The sequence below is a fragment of the Heteronotia binoei genome, chromosome 17 (assembly GCF_032191835.1).
Source record: "Heteronotia binoei isolate CCM8104 ecotype False Entrance Well chromosome 17, APGP_CSIRO_Hbin_v1, whole genome shotgun sequence".
Lineage (NCBI taxonomy): Eukaryota > Metazoa > Chordata > Lepidosauria > Squamata > Gekkonidae > Heteronotia > Heteronotia binoei.
Window position 1 is genome coordinate 4620989 of NC_083239.1, and position 23474 is coordinate 4644462.

At 44.9% G+C, this 23474-nt stretch overlaps 1 protein-coding gene across 1 annotated transcript in view; it reads right to left on the reverse strand.

The window, feature by feature from the left end:
* Positions 1-23474, reverse strand: part of EFCAB6 (EF-hand calcium binding domain 6) — a 268908-nt gene that overhangs the window by 27047 nt on the left and 218387 nt on the right. Inside the window, exons 34-35 of the mRNA XM_060258537.1 lie at positions 21190-21405; positions 11163-11340 (exon numbers count right to left, since the gene is read on the reverse strand). Of these exons, the coding sequence (XP_060114520.1) occupies positions 11163-11340; positions 21190-21405 (394 nt within the window). The remainder of the gene's footprint in view (positions 1-11162; positions 11341-21189; positions 21406-23474) is intronic.

Below are 23474 nucleotides of genomic sequence, written 5' to 3' on the forward strand. Positions count from 1 at the left end.
AAGTAATGACATACATAGCATTGCATAGTAACTTATAGGCATGGTTCAAAGGGAATGGTTACAGATAACTTCAAAAGGATAACATAAAGATGCAAATTGAGTTGAGGGTTCAAAGGCTACTCACTAGTATCTCTTTATGACTAAGGAATGTCAGCTAATAAAAACATCTCCCTTTCTCACACATTTTCTGGGAACCGATAAGACCTGGCTGTGTGAATATGGGGGAGAGGCACTCTACACAGTTAGCAACAGGTTGCTCTAAACATCCTGGGCCCAGATGGATTTATTATGTACCCTTTGGTTAGAAGGAGAAAGAGGGGGGGGGGGGGGAGGGAAAAAGCATGCTTTGTATCTGGCTTGTTTGCTGAACACCATTAGAAGTAGAATATAGAAATGGCATGCTTGACATACTGCCCCCCCTCCCAAGACCCTTGTCGGGGTTTGGAAGGATGTGCATTATAAAATTTCTTTATTAAATCTGGGGCTCTGACATTTGAACTTTCTACCCGCTCGTCGTGGGCTATCAAAAAATACTTCCATCTGATCAGAAAATACAAAACACCCCGTTCTAGCTTTGCATCTAAAATTTCTTTCACTTCATGATGACTCTGATCCCCAATCGGGATAGGTTCTGGAATTTGGGGTCGAGGGTGCCAAGACGTAGCTCCAGGATTTCGCTGGAGTAGACTGCAATGAAAAATAGGGTGTATTTTACTAAACAACTTGGGTAATTCAAGTTCTATGGTCACTTTATTAATTACCCTTTTTATATGAAATGGTCCCAAGAATTTATATGCGAGTTTCTTAGACGGTTGTGGTAATGGTAGATTTTTGGTAGACAAGAATACAGTCTCTCCTACTTTAAAGTCCCAAACAGGAACATGGCTTTTATCATAATGTTTTTTGTACGTTTCTTTGGCCACTTCCAGATTGTCTCGAATAACTTTCCAAACTTTTCCCAATTTCCCCCACCATTGTTCAAAAGATGAAGGTACCTCGGGTATTACTCCTCTCGGCAGTAGTGGGAAAGGTTTCCCTTCATAACCATTCACTACCAAGAATGGAGAAGTCTTTGTAGAGCTATGCACACTGTTATTATATCCATATTCTGCAAACGGCAGGAGCTCTACCCAATTCTATTGTTGTTAATTCACAAAGCACCTTAAGTATTGTTTTAATAAGGCATTTACTCTCTCCATCTGACCGTCCATTTGAGGATGGTAGGCTGGGCTCAATCCTTGTTCAAGTCCAGTTAGCTTACAAAACTCCCACCAGAAGTTGGCAACGAACTGAGAGCCTCTGTCACTAATTACCTTGTCCGGGAACGAGTGTAGTTTAACCACATGTTGGAAGAAGAATTGTGCTAATTTTTTAGCAGTAGGAATTTAAGTGCAAGGGATGAAATGAGCTTGTTTTGAAAAAGTGTCTACTATCACTAAAATTACGGTTTTCCCTTGCGACATTGGTAACTCCACTATAAAATCCATCGAGACAACCGACCATGGTCTGGTAGCTGTCTCCAAAGGTTGTAATAACCTGGGAGGTTTTCCTCCCCTTCTTTTTGCCATTGGACAAGAGGCAACATAATTGGAGATGTCCCTCTTCATGAATGGCCACCAAAATTGCCGGTTCACGAAATGCAGTGTTTTAACGTATCCAAAGTGCTCCAAAAGTTTGTTGTTGTGACAAAACTGTAGTTCTTTGCGAAGACTTTCTGGCACGTATAATTTACCGTCCTTGTACCAGAAGCCCCCTTCACCTTTCTTTACTCCCTCTGGTTTGGCTTCTCCCTCTTTTTCAACTTCATTGATTAATCTTTCTCCACCCCACTTTTCTTCCAGTTTTTCGCACTTGGCCTTAGAGCGGGTGATTATTGCCCCTCCTAATTGGCTCAGTGGGATGATGGATTCGATCACTTCCTCCCTTTGACTGTTATGTTGAGGGAGTCTAGACAGCGCGTCAGCCCAAAAGTTTTTGGAGCCGGGAATGTGTTTTAGGGTAAAGTCAAATTTAGCAAAGAAGCCCGCCCAACGGATTTGTTTTTCCGTTAACTTCCTTTGTCCTGTGAGGGCTTCCAGATTTTTGTGATTTGTCCAAATTTCAAATGGGACCCTCACCCCCTCTAACCATGATCTCCACGTTTTTAAAGTGAAGGTTACTGCGAAAGCCTCTTTGTCCCATACCGACCAATTTCTCTGTTCATGAGTGAATTTCTTGGATATGTATGCACAGGGTTTTAATGCCCCCTCCTCATAAGGTTGCATCCGAATTGCCCCCACAGCGACATCGCTGGTGTCACATTGTATCATGAAAGGTTTTAACTCATTGGGGTGAATTAAAATAGGTTCACTAGTGAATAGTCTTTTCAATTTATTGAATGTCTCTTGGCATCTGGCCGTCCATTCTAGCTTAGCACCCGGCCGTTTTGCCTCTGGGCCCTTCCCTTTCATTTTCAGGAGATCCATTAAGGGGAACATAGTGTGTACGAACCCTTGTATAAAATTATGATAAAAATTTGTGAATCCGATAAAAGATTGGAGCTGTCTACGTGTTCTCAGGGGTTCCCAATCTATTACAGCTTAGATTTTAGCCGGGTCCATTGGTAGCCCCTTCCCAGACAGTACCCTGAGTAGTCCAATTCTGTTTTATGGAACTCACACTTGGACAATTTGGCATACAGTTGATTTTCATAGAGGGTTTTCAGAACTTCTCTGACTAATTTCACATGGGATTGTGCATCCCGAGAGTAAATAATTACGTCATCCAGGTACACCACTACCCCTTTGTACAGGTATTTGCACAGAACTTCATTTATAAAGTTCATGAATACTCCAGGGGCTCCTTGCAACCCAAAAGGCATGACTAGATATTCAAATTACCCCATAGACATGTTAAGCGCTGTCTTCCATTCATCTCCCTCTTTTATGCGCACCTGAAAGTAGGCATCTCATAAGTCTAACTTTGTGAAAAATTTTCCTTCCGATACTGTGCTGAGTAAGTCCTTTATCAAAGGTATGGGGTACGCATTGGAAGTGGAAATCCCATTAATCCCCCTAAAATCCGTGCGAAGCTGAAGCCCCCCGTCCTTCTTTTTCCGAAACAGTACGAGTGCAGCATGGGGTGCGGTAGTGGGTCTTATGAAACCTCTTTTTAAATTTTTATCCAAAAATTTTCACAACTCAACTTTCTCAGCCCACCCCATCGAATACAGTTTAGCTTTCGGGAGTTCCGGTCCTGGGATTAATTCAATGGCAGTCAGTATTTCTATGGGGGGGGAAGTTCATTGGCTTCCTCCTCACTAAACACTTGTTTTAAATCTCTGTATTCCTTAGGGATTGATTTTACTTCTTCCATGGTTAAGCATAGTTTCTCATTCCTAGGGGGTGGTCCTGGGAACCAGTCCCCGTTCCAGTGGTGGTGTTCACACCTTTTATCTTTAAAGTCTATGATCTGGTCTCCCCACTTTATGTCTGGTTCGTGTTTGGCTAGCCATCCCACCCCTAGTACAATGTCAAAGGATGAGGAGGGAGCTATCATGAATATCTCAGTATCCCAATGGTCTTCTATTCCCACAGGTACTTCTAGGGTTTGCTCAGTGCAGGGCTCCCCTCTCATTATAGTTCCATCCATTTGCTCAAACTGTATGGGGTGAGGTAATGGACTCTTAGGGAGCCCCAGAGCTTCCACTAACAAAGGTGTGGTTATGTCTCTGGTACATCCTGAGTCGAGTAGAGCTTGGGTGTGAATGAATCTCTTTAGTTTATGATTTAATAAAGTCAAAGGGACTAAAAATAAAGTTCCAGTTATTCTCACCCTCAGTGGTGCCGTTAATTCCACGACCTACTGCTCGGCACCTCTCAGTGTAGGTCGTCCCCGTTTCCCGCCGGCTCGTCATCCCATGATGTTTCACTCAGCTCATTCATGACAATAATTTCCTCCCCTAGAGGGGTCGTGGTGCTCCCCTTCACCAACTTCTTCAATTGACCTTCTGTCTTCTTTGCCTTGGGTGCGCCAGGTTTCGGAGTAAGGGGGGGACCTCAAGGTCGTTCCAGGCAGTTGGCAGCCAAGTGGTTTAAGTCGCCACACCTAAAGCAGCGTTGGGGGGGGGGGTAGTTGGTTTAGTAGCTCCGCCATTTTGGCTGGTCTTCTTCCCATCTGGTTTCGCCCCCGACCAAGACTCACATTCCCCCCTTTCCCCTTTGCTGCTGTTGATGTTGTAGGGCCACTCACTTCATGCTGGTTTCTACTTCACCTGCTAGCAGCATAGTAAGGCGGGTTTGTTGAAAGGCCCAATCCATTCGCTCGCATTCAAGCCCCACTGGAATTGCCCTATTTTCATTTGTTTGTTCCATCCCCGGATTTTGGCCGTATTTTTTCGGAACTCGACAGCGTACTCATGCACGGTTTTGGACCCTTGTTGCAGGTCCCTTAAGGTGGTAAGGGCTCTTGTTTCTTGCAGGGGATCTTTGTACTGGGTCAGTAGAGCTCGAAGGAATGTGGCCACGGTATCTAGCTCGGGGCTTCTGTTCTCATATAAACTTGCGTACTATCTTCTCGCCACTCCTTTCAGTTTCAACCCCAGGTAATCCACTCTGCTGAATTTGTCAGGGAAGGTATTTCCCCAATAATGCATGAAGCTATTCACTTGATTTGAGAAGTACTCCATCTCTTTGGGATCCCCATCAAAGGTGGCATCCAGGTCTCGTCCTGTCCCATAATTGCGAGGTATGAGTGGTAAAGGAGGTGGAGGTAGTGGTTGTTGCCTTACCAGAGGGGGTATTGGTCCCCCTCTTGGATCTGGCAGCTGCAGCACTCTCTCCAATTGCTTCCTCATCTCTTGGGCCATGAAGGTAGCATTAGCTTGCATCTCATCTCTCAGCCCTTTGGCCATGTCTGCCATCTCAGTGCTCACCGTTTGGAGGAATTACCGGGCATTGGGATCTGGCTCTTCCTCCTCATCATCTGGGCATGGCCGTTCTCTGTCTCCCCCATCTTCTTCCTCTTCGTCCGGACATGGTCACCCTCGATCATCCCGGCCATCTCTCCCGCTCATATCCGAAGGGCTCTGGTCGCTTTCCTCCCCTGCTCTCGAGCGTAGAGAGGGTAGTGCCAGGATTGCTTCTCTCCGAGCTGGTGCTTCGTTCATCAAGGAGCTAGACGTTCGGGGGATCCACACTTTAGGGGTGATAAACAGCTGCTGGATATGCAGGGGAGATCCTCTCCCTGTAACTCTCCGAGTGTCGAGGATGTGCCACGGAGGTGTTTGCACCCCAGCACTGTCTCCTCTCAGCTCTCCTTGTGGTCTCACCGGAGTTATGGGGAGTTTTCCGTTGTCTGGAGTTCTCTCCACCATACTGTCAGAAAGTTGCCAATTCAGTTACATCCCCAAGTAAGATTACTTCCAAAATGTCAAGCATTGATATTTCGCAATAATCAAGCTCTTGTTCTTCAATCAAAAGTTGTCTTATTGTTGAAACTCCATAGCTTCCCAAGGACTCCTTGGAAGTAATGACATTCATAGCATTGCATAGTAACTTATATGTGTGCTTCAAAGGGAAAGGTTACAGATAACTTCAAAAGGATAACATAAAGATGCAAATTGAGTTGAGGGTTCAAAGGCTACTCACTAGTATCTCTTTGTAACTAAGGAATGTCAGCTAATAAAAACATCTCCCTTTATCACACATTCTCTGGGAACCGATAAGACCTGGCTGTGTGAATATGGGGGAGAGGCACTCTACATTGTTAGCACGAGGTTATTCTAAACATCCTGTGCCTAGATGGATTTATTATGCACCCTTTGGTCAAAAGGAGAAAGTGGGGGGGGGGGAGGGAGGAGGGAAGAGAGCATGAAGTGTTCTGCTTTGTATCTGGCTTGTCGACGGAACGCCATTAGGAATAGCATCTAGAAATAATATGCTTGACAATCATACTGTTTCTATCCAACTATGAAATCTGAATTTGAGCCATCACAAATTGCTATTTATAAAAGGATTAGCTCCAACTACCGGGGGATAACCCTGCTCTCCATCGCAGGCAAAATCCTTGCCAGAATACTCCTGAACAGACTGGTGCCCACCATTGCAGAAGAACTCCTCCCAGAGAGTCAGTGCGGCTTCAGAGCTAACAGGAGCACCACCGACATGGTATTTGTTCTCAGGCAGCTCCAAGAGAAATGCAGGGAACAGAACAAGGGTCTATATGTGACTTTTGTCGACCTTACCAAAGCTTTCGATACCGTTAGCAGGAAAGGCCTGTGGCAAATCTTGGAACATTTAGGATGTCCCCCGAGATTCCTCAGCATGATCATCCAGCTACATGAAGACCAGCGAGGCCAAGTCAGACACTGCAACGACCTCTCGGGGCCCTTCCCAATAGGCACAGGTGTAAAGCAAGGCTGCGTTCTCGCGCCAACTCTCTTTACGATCTTCTTTAGCATGATGCTTCAAAGAGCCGCAGTAGATCTAGATGATGACGATGGTGTCTACATCCGCTATCGCACTGATGGCAGCCTGTTCAACCTGAGGCGACTAAAGGCTCACTCCAAGACAATGGAAAAACTCATCCGAGAGCTACTATTTGCTGATGATGCTGCACTCGTCTCCCACTCGGTATCAGCTCTGCAGCATATGACGTCCTGCTTTGCAGAGGCTGCCAAGCTATTCGGCCTAGAAGTTAGTCTGAAGAAGACAGAAGTTCTCCACCAGCCTGCACCCCAGGAAGATTATCACCCTCCCTGCATCACTGTGGGTGAATCAGTTCTGAAGACAGTCCAGCAGTTCAGCTACCTGGGGTGCATCATCTCTTCAGATGCCAAGATTGACAAGGAGATCGACAACAGGCTGGCAAAGGCAAACCGTGCATTTGGCCGACTGCACAAAAGAGTGTGGAGCAACAAGCATCTGAAAAAAGGCACAAAGATCAATGTTTACAAAGCGGTTGTGTTGACAACCCTCATCTACGGCTCCGAATCGTGGGTTTTATACCGTCATCACCTGCGACTCCTTGAGCGCTTTCATCAGCGCTGCCTTCGCACCATCCTCAACATCCACTGGAGTGACTTTGTGACCAACACTGAAGTCCTCAAGAGGGCGAAGGTTACAAGCATCGAAGCACTGCTGTTGAAGACGCAGCTGCGCTGGGCAGGGCATATTTCTAGGATGGAAAACCACCACCTTCCCAAGATTGCTCTGTATGGCGAACTTTCCACCGGCCATCGAAATAGAGGGGCACCAAAGAAGAGGTACAAGGACTCCTTGAAGAAATCCCTTGGCACCTGTCGCATCAACCATCACCAGTGGTCTGACCTAGCCTCAGATCGCAAAGCATGGAGGCACACCATCCACCAGGCTGTCTCTTCCTTTGAGAACGCACGCATAGCTGGTCTTGAGGACAAAAGGAGATTGAGGAAGAATCGCACTGCTACAGCACCAACCGCAAATCAGACTTTTCCCTGCAGCCACTGTGGCCGGATCTGCCTGTCCCGCATTGGTCTTGTCAGCCACCAGCGAGCCTGCAGCAGACGTGGACTACTGCACCCTTCTTAAATCTTCGTTCGCAAAGTCAAGCCGAGAGAGAGAGAGAGAGAGAGAAAAGTGGACCAACACTGTTGCTAGTCAAACAACAATCTTTATTAACTCAGAAAGGACCTTACAGCTTTGTGAAGAGCTGATTAACAATTCCAACTCAGAAGTCATTTTAAAATACTACATGCAAATAATTAATGGCTGCCTAGAGCTAACAATATACTTAACAAGCCACAGAAAGCCAAGAACTTGTCCAAACCCTGGTTTTACACTGCATGTTTGATAATTAAAAACAACTTCATTTTCCAGAAGGTAGTGAAGGAAAGAAGGAGGTCTGCTATCTTGGATTTGATTCTCATCAACAGGGATAAAATGGTTGATGAGGTGAAAGTAGTGGGTACCCTGGGTACTAGTGACAATATAATTTTGGCATTTAAGATCCTGGGAAAGGGAAAAGTTGTACATAGTCAGACATATAGATTGGACTTTAGAAAAGCTAATTTTAACAAACATAAAGTTATGCTGAGTAGAATCCCATGACTTAGGGAGAAGAGAGTTCAAGAGGGGTGGGAGTTTCTTAAAAGTGAGATATTGACAGCACAATTCCAAATGATTCCTATGAGAAGGAAAAATAGGAAGCTAAAGAAGCCAGAGTAGCTCCATAAACAACTTTCTAATTACCTGAGTACTAAAAAATACTTATTTATAAAATGGAAGGAGGACCATATAAGCAAGGATAAATATAAACAAATAGCCAGTGCATGTATGGAGAAAAGCTAAAGTTAAGTATGAGAGGCTAGCGAGAGATGCTAAACACACAAAAAAGGGTTTCTGTGATTATGTTCAGAACAAGAAAAAAACCAAGGAAATGGTAGGCCTATAGCGGGAAGATGAAAGTGAAATTTTAACGTGATGCAGAGAGGGCCGAACTGCTCAAATTCTACTTTGGCTCAGTCTTCTCTTGCAAGGGAAATGGTGTTGCTCAGTCTGGTAAAAAGAGAGCACATGGTAAAAGAAAGAAGTTACAGTCTAGGATAGGCATAAGGGCTTATAAACACCTAGTTTCTCTAAATGAAATTAAGGCCTTGGTGCCAGATAAATTGCATATGAGGGAACTAAATGAACTTGCATCAAATCCTCTGCCCATTAATTTTTGAGAATTCTTGGGAAATAGGCGAGGTGCCAGAAGATTGGAGGCAGGCAAATGTCCCCATCTTCAAGAGGTGGAAAAAGGAGGATCCAGATAACTACTGACCTATCAGCTTGATGTTTATACCTGGAAGAGTTTTAGAACAAATCATCAAACAGTCAGTCCTTAAGCATTTAGAACAGACAGCTGTGATTAAGAGTCAGCATGGATTTATCAAAAACAAGCCCTGTCAGACTAACCTTCTCTTTTTTTTTAGAAAGTTAGTACCTTGCTGGATCAGGGGAATGCTGTAGACTTTCTTTATCTTGATTCAGTAAGGCTTTTGATAAGATTCCACATAATATTCTTGTTGACAAATTGGTAAAATGTGGTTTGGAACCTATTACTGTAATTGGATGACAGTTGGGTTGAAATTAAATCGAAAGAGTTTCTGGCTCAATATTAGGAAGAACTTCCTGACCGTTACAGCAGTTCCTCAGTGGAACAGGCTTCCTCGGGAGGTGGTGGGCTCTCCTTCCTTGGAGGTTTTTAAACAGAGGCTAGATGGCCATCTGACAGCGATGAAGATCCTGTGAATTTAGGGGGAGGTGTTTGTGAGTTTCCTGCATTGTGCAGGGGGTTGGACTAGATGACCCTGGAGGTCTCTTCCACCTCTATGATTCAATGATTCTATATTCTATGATCACACCTAAGAGTGTTTGTGAATGGTTCCTTATCCTCTTGGAGAAGAGTGACAAGTGGAGTGCCTCAGGGATCTGTCCCGGGGCATGTTTCATTCAACATCTTTATGAATGATTTGGATGAAGGAATAGAGGGAATGCTTATTAAATTTGCAGATGATACTAAATTGGGCAGGGTAGCAAATACAGCAGAATACAGAATCAGGATACAGGATGATCTTCACAGGCTAGACTACTGAGTTAAAACAAAATGAATTTTAAAGGGGATAAATGAAGGTGAAAGGGGTGACCTCATAGGCCAGGTGGTGCCCCAGGCGGCCACCTACTAGGCCTACTTGGAAGTGCTGGGCCTGGCAGTGAATGTATAGTTCAATTGAGTAAAAAATTATTGCGTAAAGCCAATGGCCATTGCAATTACAGCAACTTACACAGTGAATGTATATTACCAGGCAAGTAGGCTGATAATCACAGAGAAATATTTATAAGGGGCATTGATGATGAAGAAGAAGATATTGGATTTATATCCCGCCCTCCACTCCGAAGAGCCTCAGAGTGGCTCACAATCTCCTTTCCCTTCCTCCCCCACAACAGACACCCTGTGAGGTAGATGAAGATACTGGATTTATACCCTGCCCTCCACTCCGAAGAGTCTCAGAGCGGCTCACAATCTCCTTTCCCTTCCTCCCCCACAACAGACACCCTGTGAGGTAGATGAAGATATTGGATTTATACCCGCCCTCCACTCCGAAGAGTCTCAGAGCGGCTCACAATCTCCTTTCCCTTCCCCCCCCACAACAGACACCCTGTGAGGTAGATGAAAATATTGGATTTATACCCTGCCCTCCACTCCGAAGAGTCTCAGAGCGGCTCACAATCTCCTTTCCCTTCCTCCCCCACAACAGACACCCTGTGAGGTAGATGAAGATATTGGATTTATATCCCACCCTCTACTCTGAAGAGTCTCAGAGTGGCTCACAATCTCCTTTCCCTTCCTCCCCCACAACAGGCACCCTGTGAGGTAGATGAAGATATTGGATTTATATCCCGCCCTCCACTCCAAAGAGTCTCAGAGCGGCTCACAATCTCCTTTCCCTTCCTCCCCCAGAACAGACACCCTGTGAGGTGGGTGGGGCTGGAGAAGGCTCTCACAGCAGCTGCCCTTTCAAGGACAACCTCTGCCAGAGCTATGGCTGACCCAAGGCCATGCTAGCAGGTGCAAGTGGAGGAGTGGGGAATCAAACCCGGTTCTCCCAGATAAGAGTCCGCACACTTAACCACTACACCAAACTGGCTCTAAGAAGTCAGGTTTGTCATACTGCAACCAAAATGCTAGAAGAATATATCATCACAATTTTAATGTAGTCTAATTGCGTATTTAAAATTGCATAGGTTTTGAAAGGTGGCTAAAGCAAAAAGGGAAGCCGGGGGGAGAATAGATGCATGGGTCATTATGGAACAATACAAAGGTATGAAAGGCATTAACGATAGTATCCTAAGCAAAGTTACAACCTTCTAAGTTCATTGACTTCATAATATAGTCCAGGGGTGGCCAACGGTAGCTCTCCAGATGTTTTTTTGCCTACAACTCCCATCAGCCCCAGCCAGCATGGCCGATGATGACCGGGGCTGATGAGAGTTGTAGGCAAAAACCATCTGGAGAGCTACCATTGGCTACCCCTGATATAGTCAATGTCTACATAATAGTTTTAAACCAGTTTTGCAATGCTGTAATTGCCATAGTTCCCATAGCTGCCAATCAAGGAACCCTAAGAACTCTACTTCTAAGCCTCTAAGAAATCGACCTACTTAAGAAATCTTCTGTCGGGATTTCTCCCAGGCGGTCAACATCCTTCTCTCGGCAATCCTTCAACATATCTTTCCAGCAATGTTGAACATTTCTTTGGATTTTACTTTCAATTGGTTTGCAATTCAGAATAGGTGGCGTCTGAACTGCCGCAGTATATGGCCTGTTGGCATCCGGTTTCTAAAAATAAGAGACTGGCAGCTTTAAAAATCAACATAATTAAAGACTGAAAAGCAACTTAAATTAATGGTGAATAATTCCTAAAAGATGCTGCTGCTAAGGTGATGGACACATTATGTCAACAAATTTGGAAAACACAACAGTAGCCACAGGATTGGAAAAGAGTAGTTTATATTCCAATCCCAAAGAATGTTCAAACTATCACACCGTTGCACTCATTTCACATCCCAGCAAGGTCGTGTTAAAGATCCTACAAGCTAGGCTTCAGCAGTATGTAGATCGGGAACTACCAGAACTTCAAACTGGGTTTCGGAGAGGTAGAGGAACTAGAAATCAAATTGCCAACATTCGATGGATTATGGAGAAAGCACGGGAGTATCAGAAAAACGTCTATTTCTGTTTCATTGACGACGCTAAAGCCTTTGATTGTGTGGATCACAACAAACTGTGGCAAGTCCTTAAAGAGATGGGAGTACCGCCTTGGGGTGGAAAGATAAAAGTAAATGGTCAATAGAAAGGCACAGCTATTTGTTTGATTACATACAGTCTGACATCGTGGCAACAATCAACAAGGATTCCACGTGGGAAGATAAAGTCAAGGAAATCAAGACCAGATGGAACCCTTATTTAGAGTGGATCTCAGGAGAAGCAAGGAAGGACATTCAGTGGAAGATCAGGACTCTGTGCCCTTGGCTGAGGGGAAAAGACTAAAAGAAGATGGGGAGGGTTGGGGGGGGGGCGAGGGTTATTTGTAATTTCAACATCCATATGCTGTAATGGCCAATTGTACTAAAGTCAATAAAACATAAAAATATTTATTAAAAAAAAAAAAGAGAGATGGGAGTACCAGCCCATCTCACATGTCTCCTGAGAAACCTGTATAAGGGTCAAGAAGCAACTGTCAGAACGGGATATGGAACAACTGATTGGTTTAGAATAGGAAAAGGAGTTCGATAAAAATGTATATTTTCACCCTGCTTATTTAATTTATATGCAGAGTACATCATGCAGAATACTGGCCTGGATGAAGCGCAAGTGGAATCAAGATTGCCGGGAAAAACATCAACGACCTCAGATATGCAGATGATACCACTCTAATGGCAGAAAGTGAGGAGGACCTAAAGAACCTCTTGTTGAGGGTGAAAGAGGAGAGCACAAAAGTAGGCTTGAAACTCAACATCAAAAAAACTAAGATCATGGCATCTGGCCCCATCGCACCTTTGCAAATAGAAGGGGAAGACATGGAAGTAGTGACAGACTTCACATTTCTGGGATCCAAGATCACTGCAGATGGTGACTGTAGCCATGAAATTAAAAGACGTTTGCTCCTTGGGAGCTATGGCGAACCTGGGCAGTATAATAAAAAGTAGAGACATCACCCTGCCAACAAAAGTCCGTGTAGTCAAAGCGATGGTATGCCCAGTAGTAATGTATGGCTGTGAGAGATGGACCATAAGGAAGGCCGAGTGCAGAAGAATAGGTGCTTTTGAGCTGTGGTGCTGGAGAAGAATCTTGAGAGTCCCTTGGACTGCAAGAAGATCAAATCAGTCAGTCCTAAGGGAAATCAACCCAGACTGTTCCCTGGAAGGTCAGATGCTTAAACTGAAACTCAAATACTTTGGCCACCAAATGAGAAGGGAGCACTCACTGGAGAAGATTCTGATGCTGGGAAAGACAGAAGGGAACGGCAAAAGATGCGATGGCTGGACAGCATTACTGATGTAACAAGCACGGACGTGAGCAGATTTCGAAGGATGGTGGAAGACAAGAGGGCCTGGGCGTGACTTTGTCCATGGGTTCGCAAAGAGTCGGACTCAACTGTGCGACTCAACAACAACAAATTCTTCTTTTAAGTTTCCTTATTGTTTACATTCAGAATATTAAAATGCTTTTTGTTTGACATTGCAAATTTAGAAAAATGGGTATGAGAAGATTTCCGGAATGAGTCTCAATGAAATGAATGAGACCTCCTCAAGAACTCTTTCTCCATTTGGCCTTGTCTTTAGAATAGGTGTGTCAAATTTATTCGTTACAAGGGCCAGACCTGACACAAATGAGACCTTGTCGGGCTGAGCGATATTGGGCTAGACCATGTGTGTTCCTTTTTAAGATTGTGTTGTAGAGATATAAACTTCATAAAGGGCACAAAGATTTTTTTTTTTAAAAAAAAACCTTAAAATAAATCATGCTTGAAACATTAGCACTCATTCGTCTTAAAGGTGCTTTCTTTGTATTTCCCCCATGGGATCCAGGGAACTGGGCAAAGGAAGCTCTGGCTCTTTCCTTCCTTCCCCAGGGGACTTGGAGGAGGAGGAGCCTCAACCAATAGAAGGAAGAGAGGCTTGGCTCAGTAGGTCTGCTGTGTAATTGAGAGAGCCTTGCAAAGCAAGCTCTGCCTCCCCCCCTTCCTCCCCAATAGAGGAGCCTCAGCCAATGGAGAAAATAGAGGTTTTCCTCTGTAGCTCCTATGCAATTGAGCAAGCCTTGCAAAGCAAGCTGTGATGCACAAGGAAGCAAGAGGGAGTGAGAATGAAGCAAATGACAGCCAGTTGCTCGGGGGGGTCTGATAGGAGCCCTCCAGGGCCCTAATTCGGCCCCCGGGCTGCATGTTTGACACCCCCACTTTAGAAGTCCTTGTTGCCCAGGGGCTCCAGCCCTGGTTCATTGTATGCCGAGCTGATGGCTGTCTGTTTTAATTTTATATTTTAACTGTTGTAATCCATTAATTTAATTATATATTTTATCTGATGTAAAAGCCTGCTTGCAGGGAAGGCACAACAGAAATTGATAATAATAAAATAAAAAAAAAACCTGTAGCTTTCAATCTTTATGCCTATTTCCTTGGAGAAAGGCCAGTGGGCCACTGCTGTGTTCAGAAGCATAGGATGAGGTGATGTGGATGATCCATAAGAGAAACAACGTATTCAAACAACACGTCAAATGCAGTGCTTTTTAGTGGAGTCAGCCACCTAGGATAATTTAACATCCCATGTCTCTAATGTGGTGGCACATATTCATTTTTCATCTTTTACTTAGAATCCTAGAGTTGGAAGGGACCTCCAGGGTTACCTAGTCCAACACCCTGCACAATGCAGGAAATTCACAAATATTTCCCCCTCAAACCACCACTTATCCCTGCTCCATGCCCAGAAGACAGAAAAGGAAAGGAGAAAGGTCCTCCTTTTCTTTGCCAGCATTTTTCTTCCTCTGTCCTTCCTCCGTTGTTACTGCTCCTCCTCTTCCCACTTCTTCCCTTCCCCACCCTCCTGCTTCCTTCTCCCTTCTCCTGTGCCATATTCTCCCTTACAGCACCTCTCTGCTTACTCCTTTCTTTCCCAAATATGCTTCTCTTGCAATGGTAGAATCGAATTCTAGAATCATAGAGTTGGAAGCACGGCCAGCCCTAGACTATCTGGCAACCTAGGCAAGGCTAAGTTCTGGCGCCCCCCTCCAAACTGATAACCAGTTTTCAAAAATTAGATGGATTGTGGGGAAAATTAAAGGCACAAAACTTGAATTTGCTCCTTGACTTGGATAGCCCAGGCCACTGAGTCGTGTGGGGGGTGCCCAGTTTGGTGGAGTGGTTAAGTGCATGGGCTCTTATCTGGGAGAACCAGGTTTGATTCTCCACCCCTCCGCTTGAAATGACCTTGGGTCAGCCGTAGTTCTGCAAAGCTGTCTTTGAAAGGGCAGCTTCTGTGAGAGCTCTCTCAGCCCCACGGACTGCACAGGCTGTCTGTTGTGGGGGGGGGGGGAAGGGAAAGGAGATTGTGAGCCGCTCTGAGACTCTGAGATTCAAAGTGAAGGGCGGGGTATAAATCCAATATCTTCTTCATCTTCTTCTTCAATTCACTGCCCCAGAAGGCCGGCGCCCAAGGCAATCGCCTGGTTTGCCTAGTGGCAGAACCAGCCCTGGTTGGAAGGGACTTCCAAGATCATCTAGTCCAACCCCCGGCACAATGCAGGGAACTCACAAGCCCCTCCCCCTAAATTCACAGGATCTTCACTGCTGTCGGCCATCTAGCCTCTGTTTAAAAACCTCCAAGGACACTTGTTCCACTGAGGAACTGCTCTGTCAGGAAGTTCTTCCTCATGTTGAGCCAGAAACTCTTGATTTAATTGCAACCCATTGGTTTCAGCTTTAGTCTTGGCAGCCTTACCCTTCTAGAAGCTCCAGCTTCTTTCCACTGCTGAGTTTCCTCCCCACCAGCCACTGATTTCTTACAATTGTTTCCTCTTTCTTTCCTCCACTGCATTTTTTTTTAATGAGGTTACTAAGTATCATCATCATCAATAATAATAATAATTGCATTTGATGAATCGCCGATCCCAGTTCTTCCTAATGTTAGGTAGGGATGTGCAAATTCAGATTCGGAAGTATTCAGGGCCAAAAAAATTGGCATCCTGTATATTTCCAAATACCAGTATTCAGAAATAGCCAAATATATGAAAGATATTCAGCTATTCCCGAATATATGGCCCCATTACCATCCTTCCGAGGTCAGTAAAACGAGTACCCAGCTTGCTGGGGGGAAAGTGTAAAAGACTGGGGAAGGCAATGGCAAACCACCCCGTAAAAAGTCTGCCGTGAAAACGTTGTGAAAGCAACGTCACCCCAGAGTCGGAAACAACTGGTGCTTGCACAGTTGAAGTTAAAGGCAACATAGGGTATATTGGAAGCTTATATTGGAAGGGGTTTCAGGGAGAGCCCCCAAATTTGCAGGGAACCTGCAGGGGACTCTCCCTTACAGAACCCCCAAGTCCCAAAAAGTTTAGCTCAGGGAGTTTCATTCCAGGGGCACCCAAAGAGGGTGCCCCCATCCCACCATTATACCCTATGGGCCATTGAACTCAATGGCAACATAGGGTATATTCAAAAGCTGCTGGGGCACAGGGAGTTTGAGGGAGAGCCCCTAAAACTGCAGGGCAGCTGCAGGGGACTCTCCCCCAAGGAAACCCCAAGGTCCAAAAAGATTGGTCCAGGGGGTCCCTATCTGTGGGCACCCCAAAAGGTTCATTGCTCCCAATGGGGAGAAAAAAACAAGCAGCCACTTCCCCCTCTGTAATTACTGTGGGAAAAGTGGCTCTGGGGAGCAGGGGGTTTGGTGGAGAGCCCCCCAAACTGCTGTGCACCTTTAGGGGACTATCCCACACAAAACCCCCAAGGCCCAAAAACAGGGGGTCCAATTCCAGGGGCACCCAAAGCCAAACCTAAATTCACATCAGATAATCTCTATAGGACCCAAATGCACTACATCCATCTATCTACTCTATGCACCCTGCTGGCCTGGCAGCAATATAAACCCAGTTGCCAACTTCACTGCCACACAAACCCACACAAACCTGTCTGCAACAAACCCAGATGCCCACTCTCCAGCCCTGCCCCAGACAACACAGGGAGAATTGTGCAATTGGCCATTTAATTCTCCCACAGACAAACTGCAACAAGAACCCATGCTACGGTCACCTCGAGGCTGGACTACTGCAATGCCCTCTACATGGGGCTGCCCCTGTACCGAACCCGGAAATTGCAGCTGGTGCAGAACGCCGCCGCCCGGTTGTTATTGGGGCTCCCAAGGTGGGAGCACATTCAGCCGGGACTTCGGGCTCTGCACTGGCTACCAATACCTTACCGAGTTCGGTACAAGGTGCTGGTTATTACCTTTAAAGCCCTATATGGCCTAGGACCTGCCTACCTGAGGGACCGTCTCTTCCCACACGTTCCCCAGCGAGCACTGAGATCGGGAACTCAAAACCTCCTGGTTGTCCCCGGGCCAAAGGAAGCCCGTTTGAAAGCTACAAGGGACAGGGCCTTCTCCGTAATGGCTCCATCTTGGTGGAACCAGCTGCCGGAAGAGGTAAGGGCCCTGTGGGACTTTACCCAATTCTGCAGGGCCTGTAAGACAGCCCTCTTCCGGCTGGCCCACAGCTAACCGGCATCGAACACCGAACACTGAACACCGAAATACTGAATCTGAAATCGAACTTGAATCGAGTGTAGCTTTAAGACTGCTGTATGATTTTAATGTTTATGTATACAATAATTGTTTAGATTTTTAACTATAAATTATGAAATGTTAATTTTAATGCTTAATTTTATATTTTATGTTAGTTTTACATGTTGTAAGCCGCCCTGAGCCACCTGGTGGGAAGGGCGGGATATAAATCTCAGATAAATAAAAAATAAATTAAAAAAAAGAATGGGAAAAAACTCGAGAAACATTAGATCTCGGTTCAAACCTGCCTGAGCCCATGACTCTGGCCATGTGTCCGCGCACCAATGTCCGCGGAAATAAACCCCAAAACCTAAGGACCCGGCAGCATCATACATGACCTGAAGCTCTGCCTCAAGCCTCATGCCGTCTCTCCAGAAAGAAATCCCATTAAAGGACTCCACAAATTCTTTGCCATATCCTTAAATCCTCCCTCATGCTGCTGGTAACCCGTGTTCTATGTTGGGGCAGGCGGAGACCTGCCATAGCATCGCATAGCCTACGAAGAAAAGCTCGTCCGGGAGCAACCACTTTGCAAGCAAAGTTAAGATGCCCAACCAGCTGCCGGAGCTCAAGCAATGTGACCTTTTTTCTTAAGAAGAAAGAAATTAATCCTACTCCTCAAATCTTCCACTTTGTGAATAGGAATTCTGGACAATTGCGCCAGGGTATCCAGCTCAATTCCTTAAAAGGTAAGTTTTTGGGCCGGACCTTCCATCTTTTCCTGAGCCAACGGAACCCCCAGTTCTGCAGCCAGACAACAACTGTGTGCAACGGCCAGTCCCTGCAGGACCCACAAAGAGGTAGTCATCCGAACAGTGAACAACATCCTGCAGACCAACTTTTTCATGAACAGCCCATTCCAAGAATGTGCTGAAACACTCAAAAGCCACACATGAGACAGAACAGCCCATTGGCAAAGCTCTGTCCATGTAAAATTGCCCCTCAAAGGAAAATCCTAAAAACTCAAAATCAGCCGGATGGACAGGTAGAAGGCAAAACACAGACTTAATATCGCATTTAGCCATCTCTGCCCCCTTTCCACAGCATCGCATAATACCCATGGCCTGATCAAAGCTGGTATACCTAACTGAGCATAAATGCTCAGGAATCCCATCATTAACTGACGCACCCTTGGGGTAAGAAAGGTGGTGAATCAAACGAAATTCACCAGGTGCCTTCTTTGGCTCCACTCCCAAGAGGAAAACCCTAAGGTTAGGCACTGGAGGATTAAGAAACGGGCCCAAAATCCCACCCTCTGCTAACTCCTTGGCAATCTTATCCTCAACTACATACTCTAAACCTTTAACAGAACTAAGGTTCCCAGGCCGAAATGCAACCCGGGGACCCTGAAAAGGCATTCTAAAACCGAACGTGAAACCATTTAACAAGTAAACCCTATCAGCCCTTCACGGGTACCTATATAGCCACTGCTCAAGAGGTCCCACCTTTATTGGACTGGGCCCCTTTTCCAGCTTGGTAAGTACTTCCACCCCCACCTTGTCTCTTTTGGTCACAGCTGATTCATGGCAATCCCATGAGGTCTTCAAGGCAAGAAACATTAAGAGGTGGCTTGCCATTGCCTGCCTCTGATCACCAACCTGGTATTCCTTGGAGGTCTCCCATCCAAATAGTTGCCAGGGCCAACCCTCCTTCGTTTCTATGATCTGAAGTTCCTGCATTATGCAGGAGGTTGGACTAGATGACCCTGGCGGTCCATATGAACTGCATCCAAGGGTACTAAAAGAACTTGCAGATGTGATCTCTGAGCCTCTAATCATTATTTTTAAGAAGTCTTGGAGAACAGGTGAGGTGCTGGAAGATTGGAGGTGGGCAAATGTTGTCTATGTCTTTAAGAAGGGGAAAAAGCAAGATCCAGGTAACTACTGGCCTGTCAGCCTGATGTCTATACCTGGAAAACTTTTAGAACAAGTCATTAACCGATCAGTCCTTGAACATTTAGAAAAGATGTCTGTGATTATTAAAAGCCAGCATAAGTTTCTCAAAAATAAGTTCATATTTCCTTTTCCCCCATGTGTGTGTTCGTGTATTCTCTCTCTCTCTCTCTCTGAAAGTTAGTGCTTTGCTGGATCAGGGGAATGCTGTAGACATAGTTTACCTTGATTTCAGTGAGGCTTTTGATAAGGTTTCACATACTATTCTTGTTGGCAAATTGGTAAAATGTAGTTTGGACCCTATTACCATTTTCTCAAGAACAAGTCATGTCAGACTAACCTGATCTCTTTTTTCGAGAAAGTGACTACCTTTCTGGATCAGGGGAATGCTATAGACATCATTTATCTTGATTTCAGTAAGGCTTTTGACAAAGTTCCATATACTATCCTTGTTGACAAGTTGGTAAAATGTGGTTTGGATCCTGTTACCATTACGTGGATCTGTAACTGGTTGACAGATCGCACCCAAAGAGTGCTTGTGAATGGTTCCTCATCCTCTTGGAGAGGAGTGACAAGTGGAGTGCCTCAAGGATCTGTCCTGGGACTTGTTTTGTTCAACATCTTTATCAATGATTGGGATGAAGGAACAGAGGGAATACTTATTAAATTTGCAGATGATACTAAATTGGGAGGGGTTGTAAACACAGAAGAAGACAGAAACAGGATGACCTTGACAGTCTGGAAAACTGGGCTAAAATCAATAAAATGAATTTTAACAGGGAGAAATGTAAAGTTCTGCATTTAGGTAGGAAAAATCCAATGCATGGTTATAGGATGGGGGAGACTTGTCTTAGCAGTAGTATGTGCGAAAAGGATCTAGGGGTCCTAGTGGATCATAAGCTGAACATGAGTCAACAGTGTGATGTGGTGGCTAAAAAGGCAAATGCCATTTTGGGCTGTATCAACAGAAGTATATTGTCCAGATCACGTGATGTGATGGTATCGCTTTACTCTGCTCTGGTAAGACTTCACCTGGACTATTGTGTTCAGTTTTGGGCACCACATTTTAAGACGGATATAGGCAAGCTGGAACGGGTCCAGAGGAGGGCGATGAAGATGGTGAGTGGTCTGGAGACCAAATCCTATGAAGAATGATTAAAAGAGCTGGGTGTGTTTATCCTGGAGAGGAGATGACTAAGAGGTGATAGGATAACTGTCTTCAAGTACTTGAAGGGCTGTCATATAGTGGATGGTGTGGAGTTGTTTTCTGTTGCCACATAAGGTTGGACCAGAACCAATGGGTTGAAATTAAATCAGAAAAGGTTTTGGCTCAACATTAGGAAGAACTTCCTAACCGTTAAAGTAGTTCCTCAGTGGAACAAGCGTCCTTGGGAGATGGTAGGCTCTCTTTTGGAGATTTTTAAACAGAGGCTAGATGGCCATTTGACAGCAATGCTGATTCTCTGAATTTAGGAGGAGGTATTTGTGAATTACCTGTGTTGTGCAGGGGGTTGGACTAGATGACCCTGGAGGTACTTTCCAACTCTATAATTCTATGATTCTGTGCACATACTTGATGTTCTGGATGGCTACCTCCAACAGTGGAGCTGATGCTCTAAATTGGAAAAACCATCAGCACAGCAGTTCACTGTGCATTATAGCTGAGCACCACTAAACACCACTGGAGCGCTTGGCAACATCCCTATTTTTGCAGTCCAAAACAGGAAACAATAAAATGTTATTTGACTTGGAATAGAGAGACCTGGATAAAACGGAGAGACCTGGAATTAATTTCTGCTCAGCCACTGGGTGATCTAGGTACAGTCTTTCTCAATAGTGAAGTATGCTGCTATGAACAACTTGGAAGAAGAGTGACAATACAAATGAAATAAGTAAAACTGAGAAACTGAGATTTGTTTCCTTAAGTATACCATACGATGAGGAGACTTCTGCCCACTTACCTTGTTTGGAGATGGTAAAGGGGATGCTGTTTTGGGGCGTGAAGGCAACTGTGATGCAGGTTCAGCTAGCGTTGCAGGTATTTCAGAGCTTTCAAAATTGTTTGCACTGAGTGTATCAGGCATTTCTGATGCTTCAATGCTGAATTTCTTCAAAAATGCAGGATATTTCAATTTCCCATTAAGTGCAAGAGGGACCATGTTCCAGAGACTCTCAAACTATTCAAGCAAAAAATATATATTTTTATATATTTTTCCCACTTCTAGACCTTGATTGACCTTGATATATATATCAGTGAGTAGAAAAAAACAGGCAACCCCCCCCCCACACACACCTTATGCTCTTTCTTGAAGAGCTCACTTCTGCCTGCATACCGTTTTAATCTTTAAAACAAATGCTAGAAGTGTCTGAGGTAAAATTGGGGACTAGGAATGCTTAGCATTGGGGGAAAATATAGACACTGTGGGCATTCTAGAAACTTGGTGGGATGAGGAGAATCAGTGGGACACGGTGATTTCTGGATATAAATTATATTGGAAAGATGGGGGGAAAGGGTTGGAGGTGGGATGGCAATGTATGTCAGAGAGGGTATACAGTCCAGCAAGACTGAGAAGGTAAAAGAATTAGATTATCCGCTCATAGCCCTTTCATGGGAAAGGGCGGAATATAAATCTACTAAAATAAATAAATACAATTCGCTTCTGAAAAAGCTTTGGGTTGAAATAGTGGGCCCAAAAGAAAGCTTAGCTCTGGGAGTTTCTTTTTGCCCACCAGATCAAAAGATAGATGATGACAAAGTGATGAAAAAATTAAAGATAGCGGCTAGACGAAATAGATTACCTGCACATTGATTGGGTCAATATGTGTTCAAGTTGTTGGAAATATGTATCTGTTTTGTACGTCCTATGCAATGTTCTAAAGTTCCAGTCATGATAGGGTTAACACTGTGCCTGATTCCCTATTGTCTGCATGACCTGGGAAGAAGATACTGACTGCTATCAATCAAGGTCTAGAAGTGGGAAAACCTGTTTTGTCTGTTTGGTCAGTTAGTCAGGTGACTTCCTTTGTTCAGGCAGAGAGGTCAAGAAGGAGGAAGCAGCCTCCATTAAGCATGTGATCTTCTAGTGTGAGGATGTAGTTCTATAGTGTTTGTTATTTTCACCTCCCAGTACCCTTTCCCTGTAGTAATAAATATGTTTTTGCTTTTTCATGTTAAATGCCTCTCAATGATTATTTGATCCAGTGATCCAATGCACTGTTTGAGATGAAGAAATAGAATTTCAAACAGAATTCCCTAACAAAAATTGATAGCAGAGCCGATTGTTCTTGGTTTTTGCCATCAAGCTGGTAGCTTATAGCATGGACTGCTTTTTGAACTCTAAATGATTTTTTAAAATCTGGATCACCTTTGAGAGCATTTAGAAAGCAATAGGTAAAAAGCTGCTATGCTATGCAGACAAGCCTCAATTTTAAAACAACACTTCTCTTATGTTCTTATGTGACACAGAGTGTTGGACTGGATGGGCCATTGGCCTGATCTAACATGGCTTCTCTTATGTTCTTATGTGACACAGAGTGTTGGACTGGATGGGCCATTGGCCTGATCTAACATGGCTTCTCTTATGTTCTTATGTGACACAGAGTGTTGGACTGGATGGGCCATTGGCCTGATCTAACATGGCTTTTCTTATGTGACACAGAGGGTGTTTTCGCACTCACGTTTTACAGGCGCCACGACCCTCCTGACGCCGGCGAATCTGCATGGATTTCGCACCAGAAGCGCCGGCGCACCCAGAAGCGCCGGCTACTTCCGTCGCTAAGCCAGCGCAAACGGAAATCGCAAAGATGCAGGAAAACGTTTGCGCTGGCTTAGCGACGGAAGTAGCCGGCGCAATGGGCTGCGCCGGCGCTTCTAGTGCGAAATCACTGCCGATCCGCTGGCGTGAGGAGGGTCATGGCGCCAGTAAAACGTGAGTGCGAAAACACCCAGAGTGTTGGACTGGATGGGTCATTGGCCTGATCTAACATGGCTTCTCTTATGTTCTTATGTTCAACAAATGCTATCTGTGGCCCTGTTCAGACGCACAGTATAACCAGATGTCGCTGCTGTTTCCTTCCAGATTAAAGTGACTGATCAGACAGCAACATCTGCCTCCCGGCAGCACCCCCCAATCCTTCTCGGAAACGGATTGTTTTGTTACCTGCTTCTTTGCAGTGTTTTTTGAGTTCTCCGGTTTCACCTCAAAGTTTTCTCCGTCTGTATAGTTTTGCTGCGATATTAACCAAC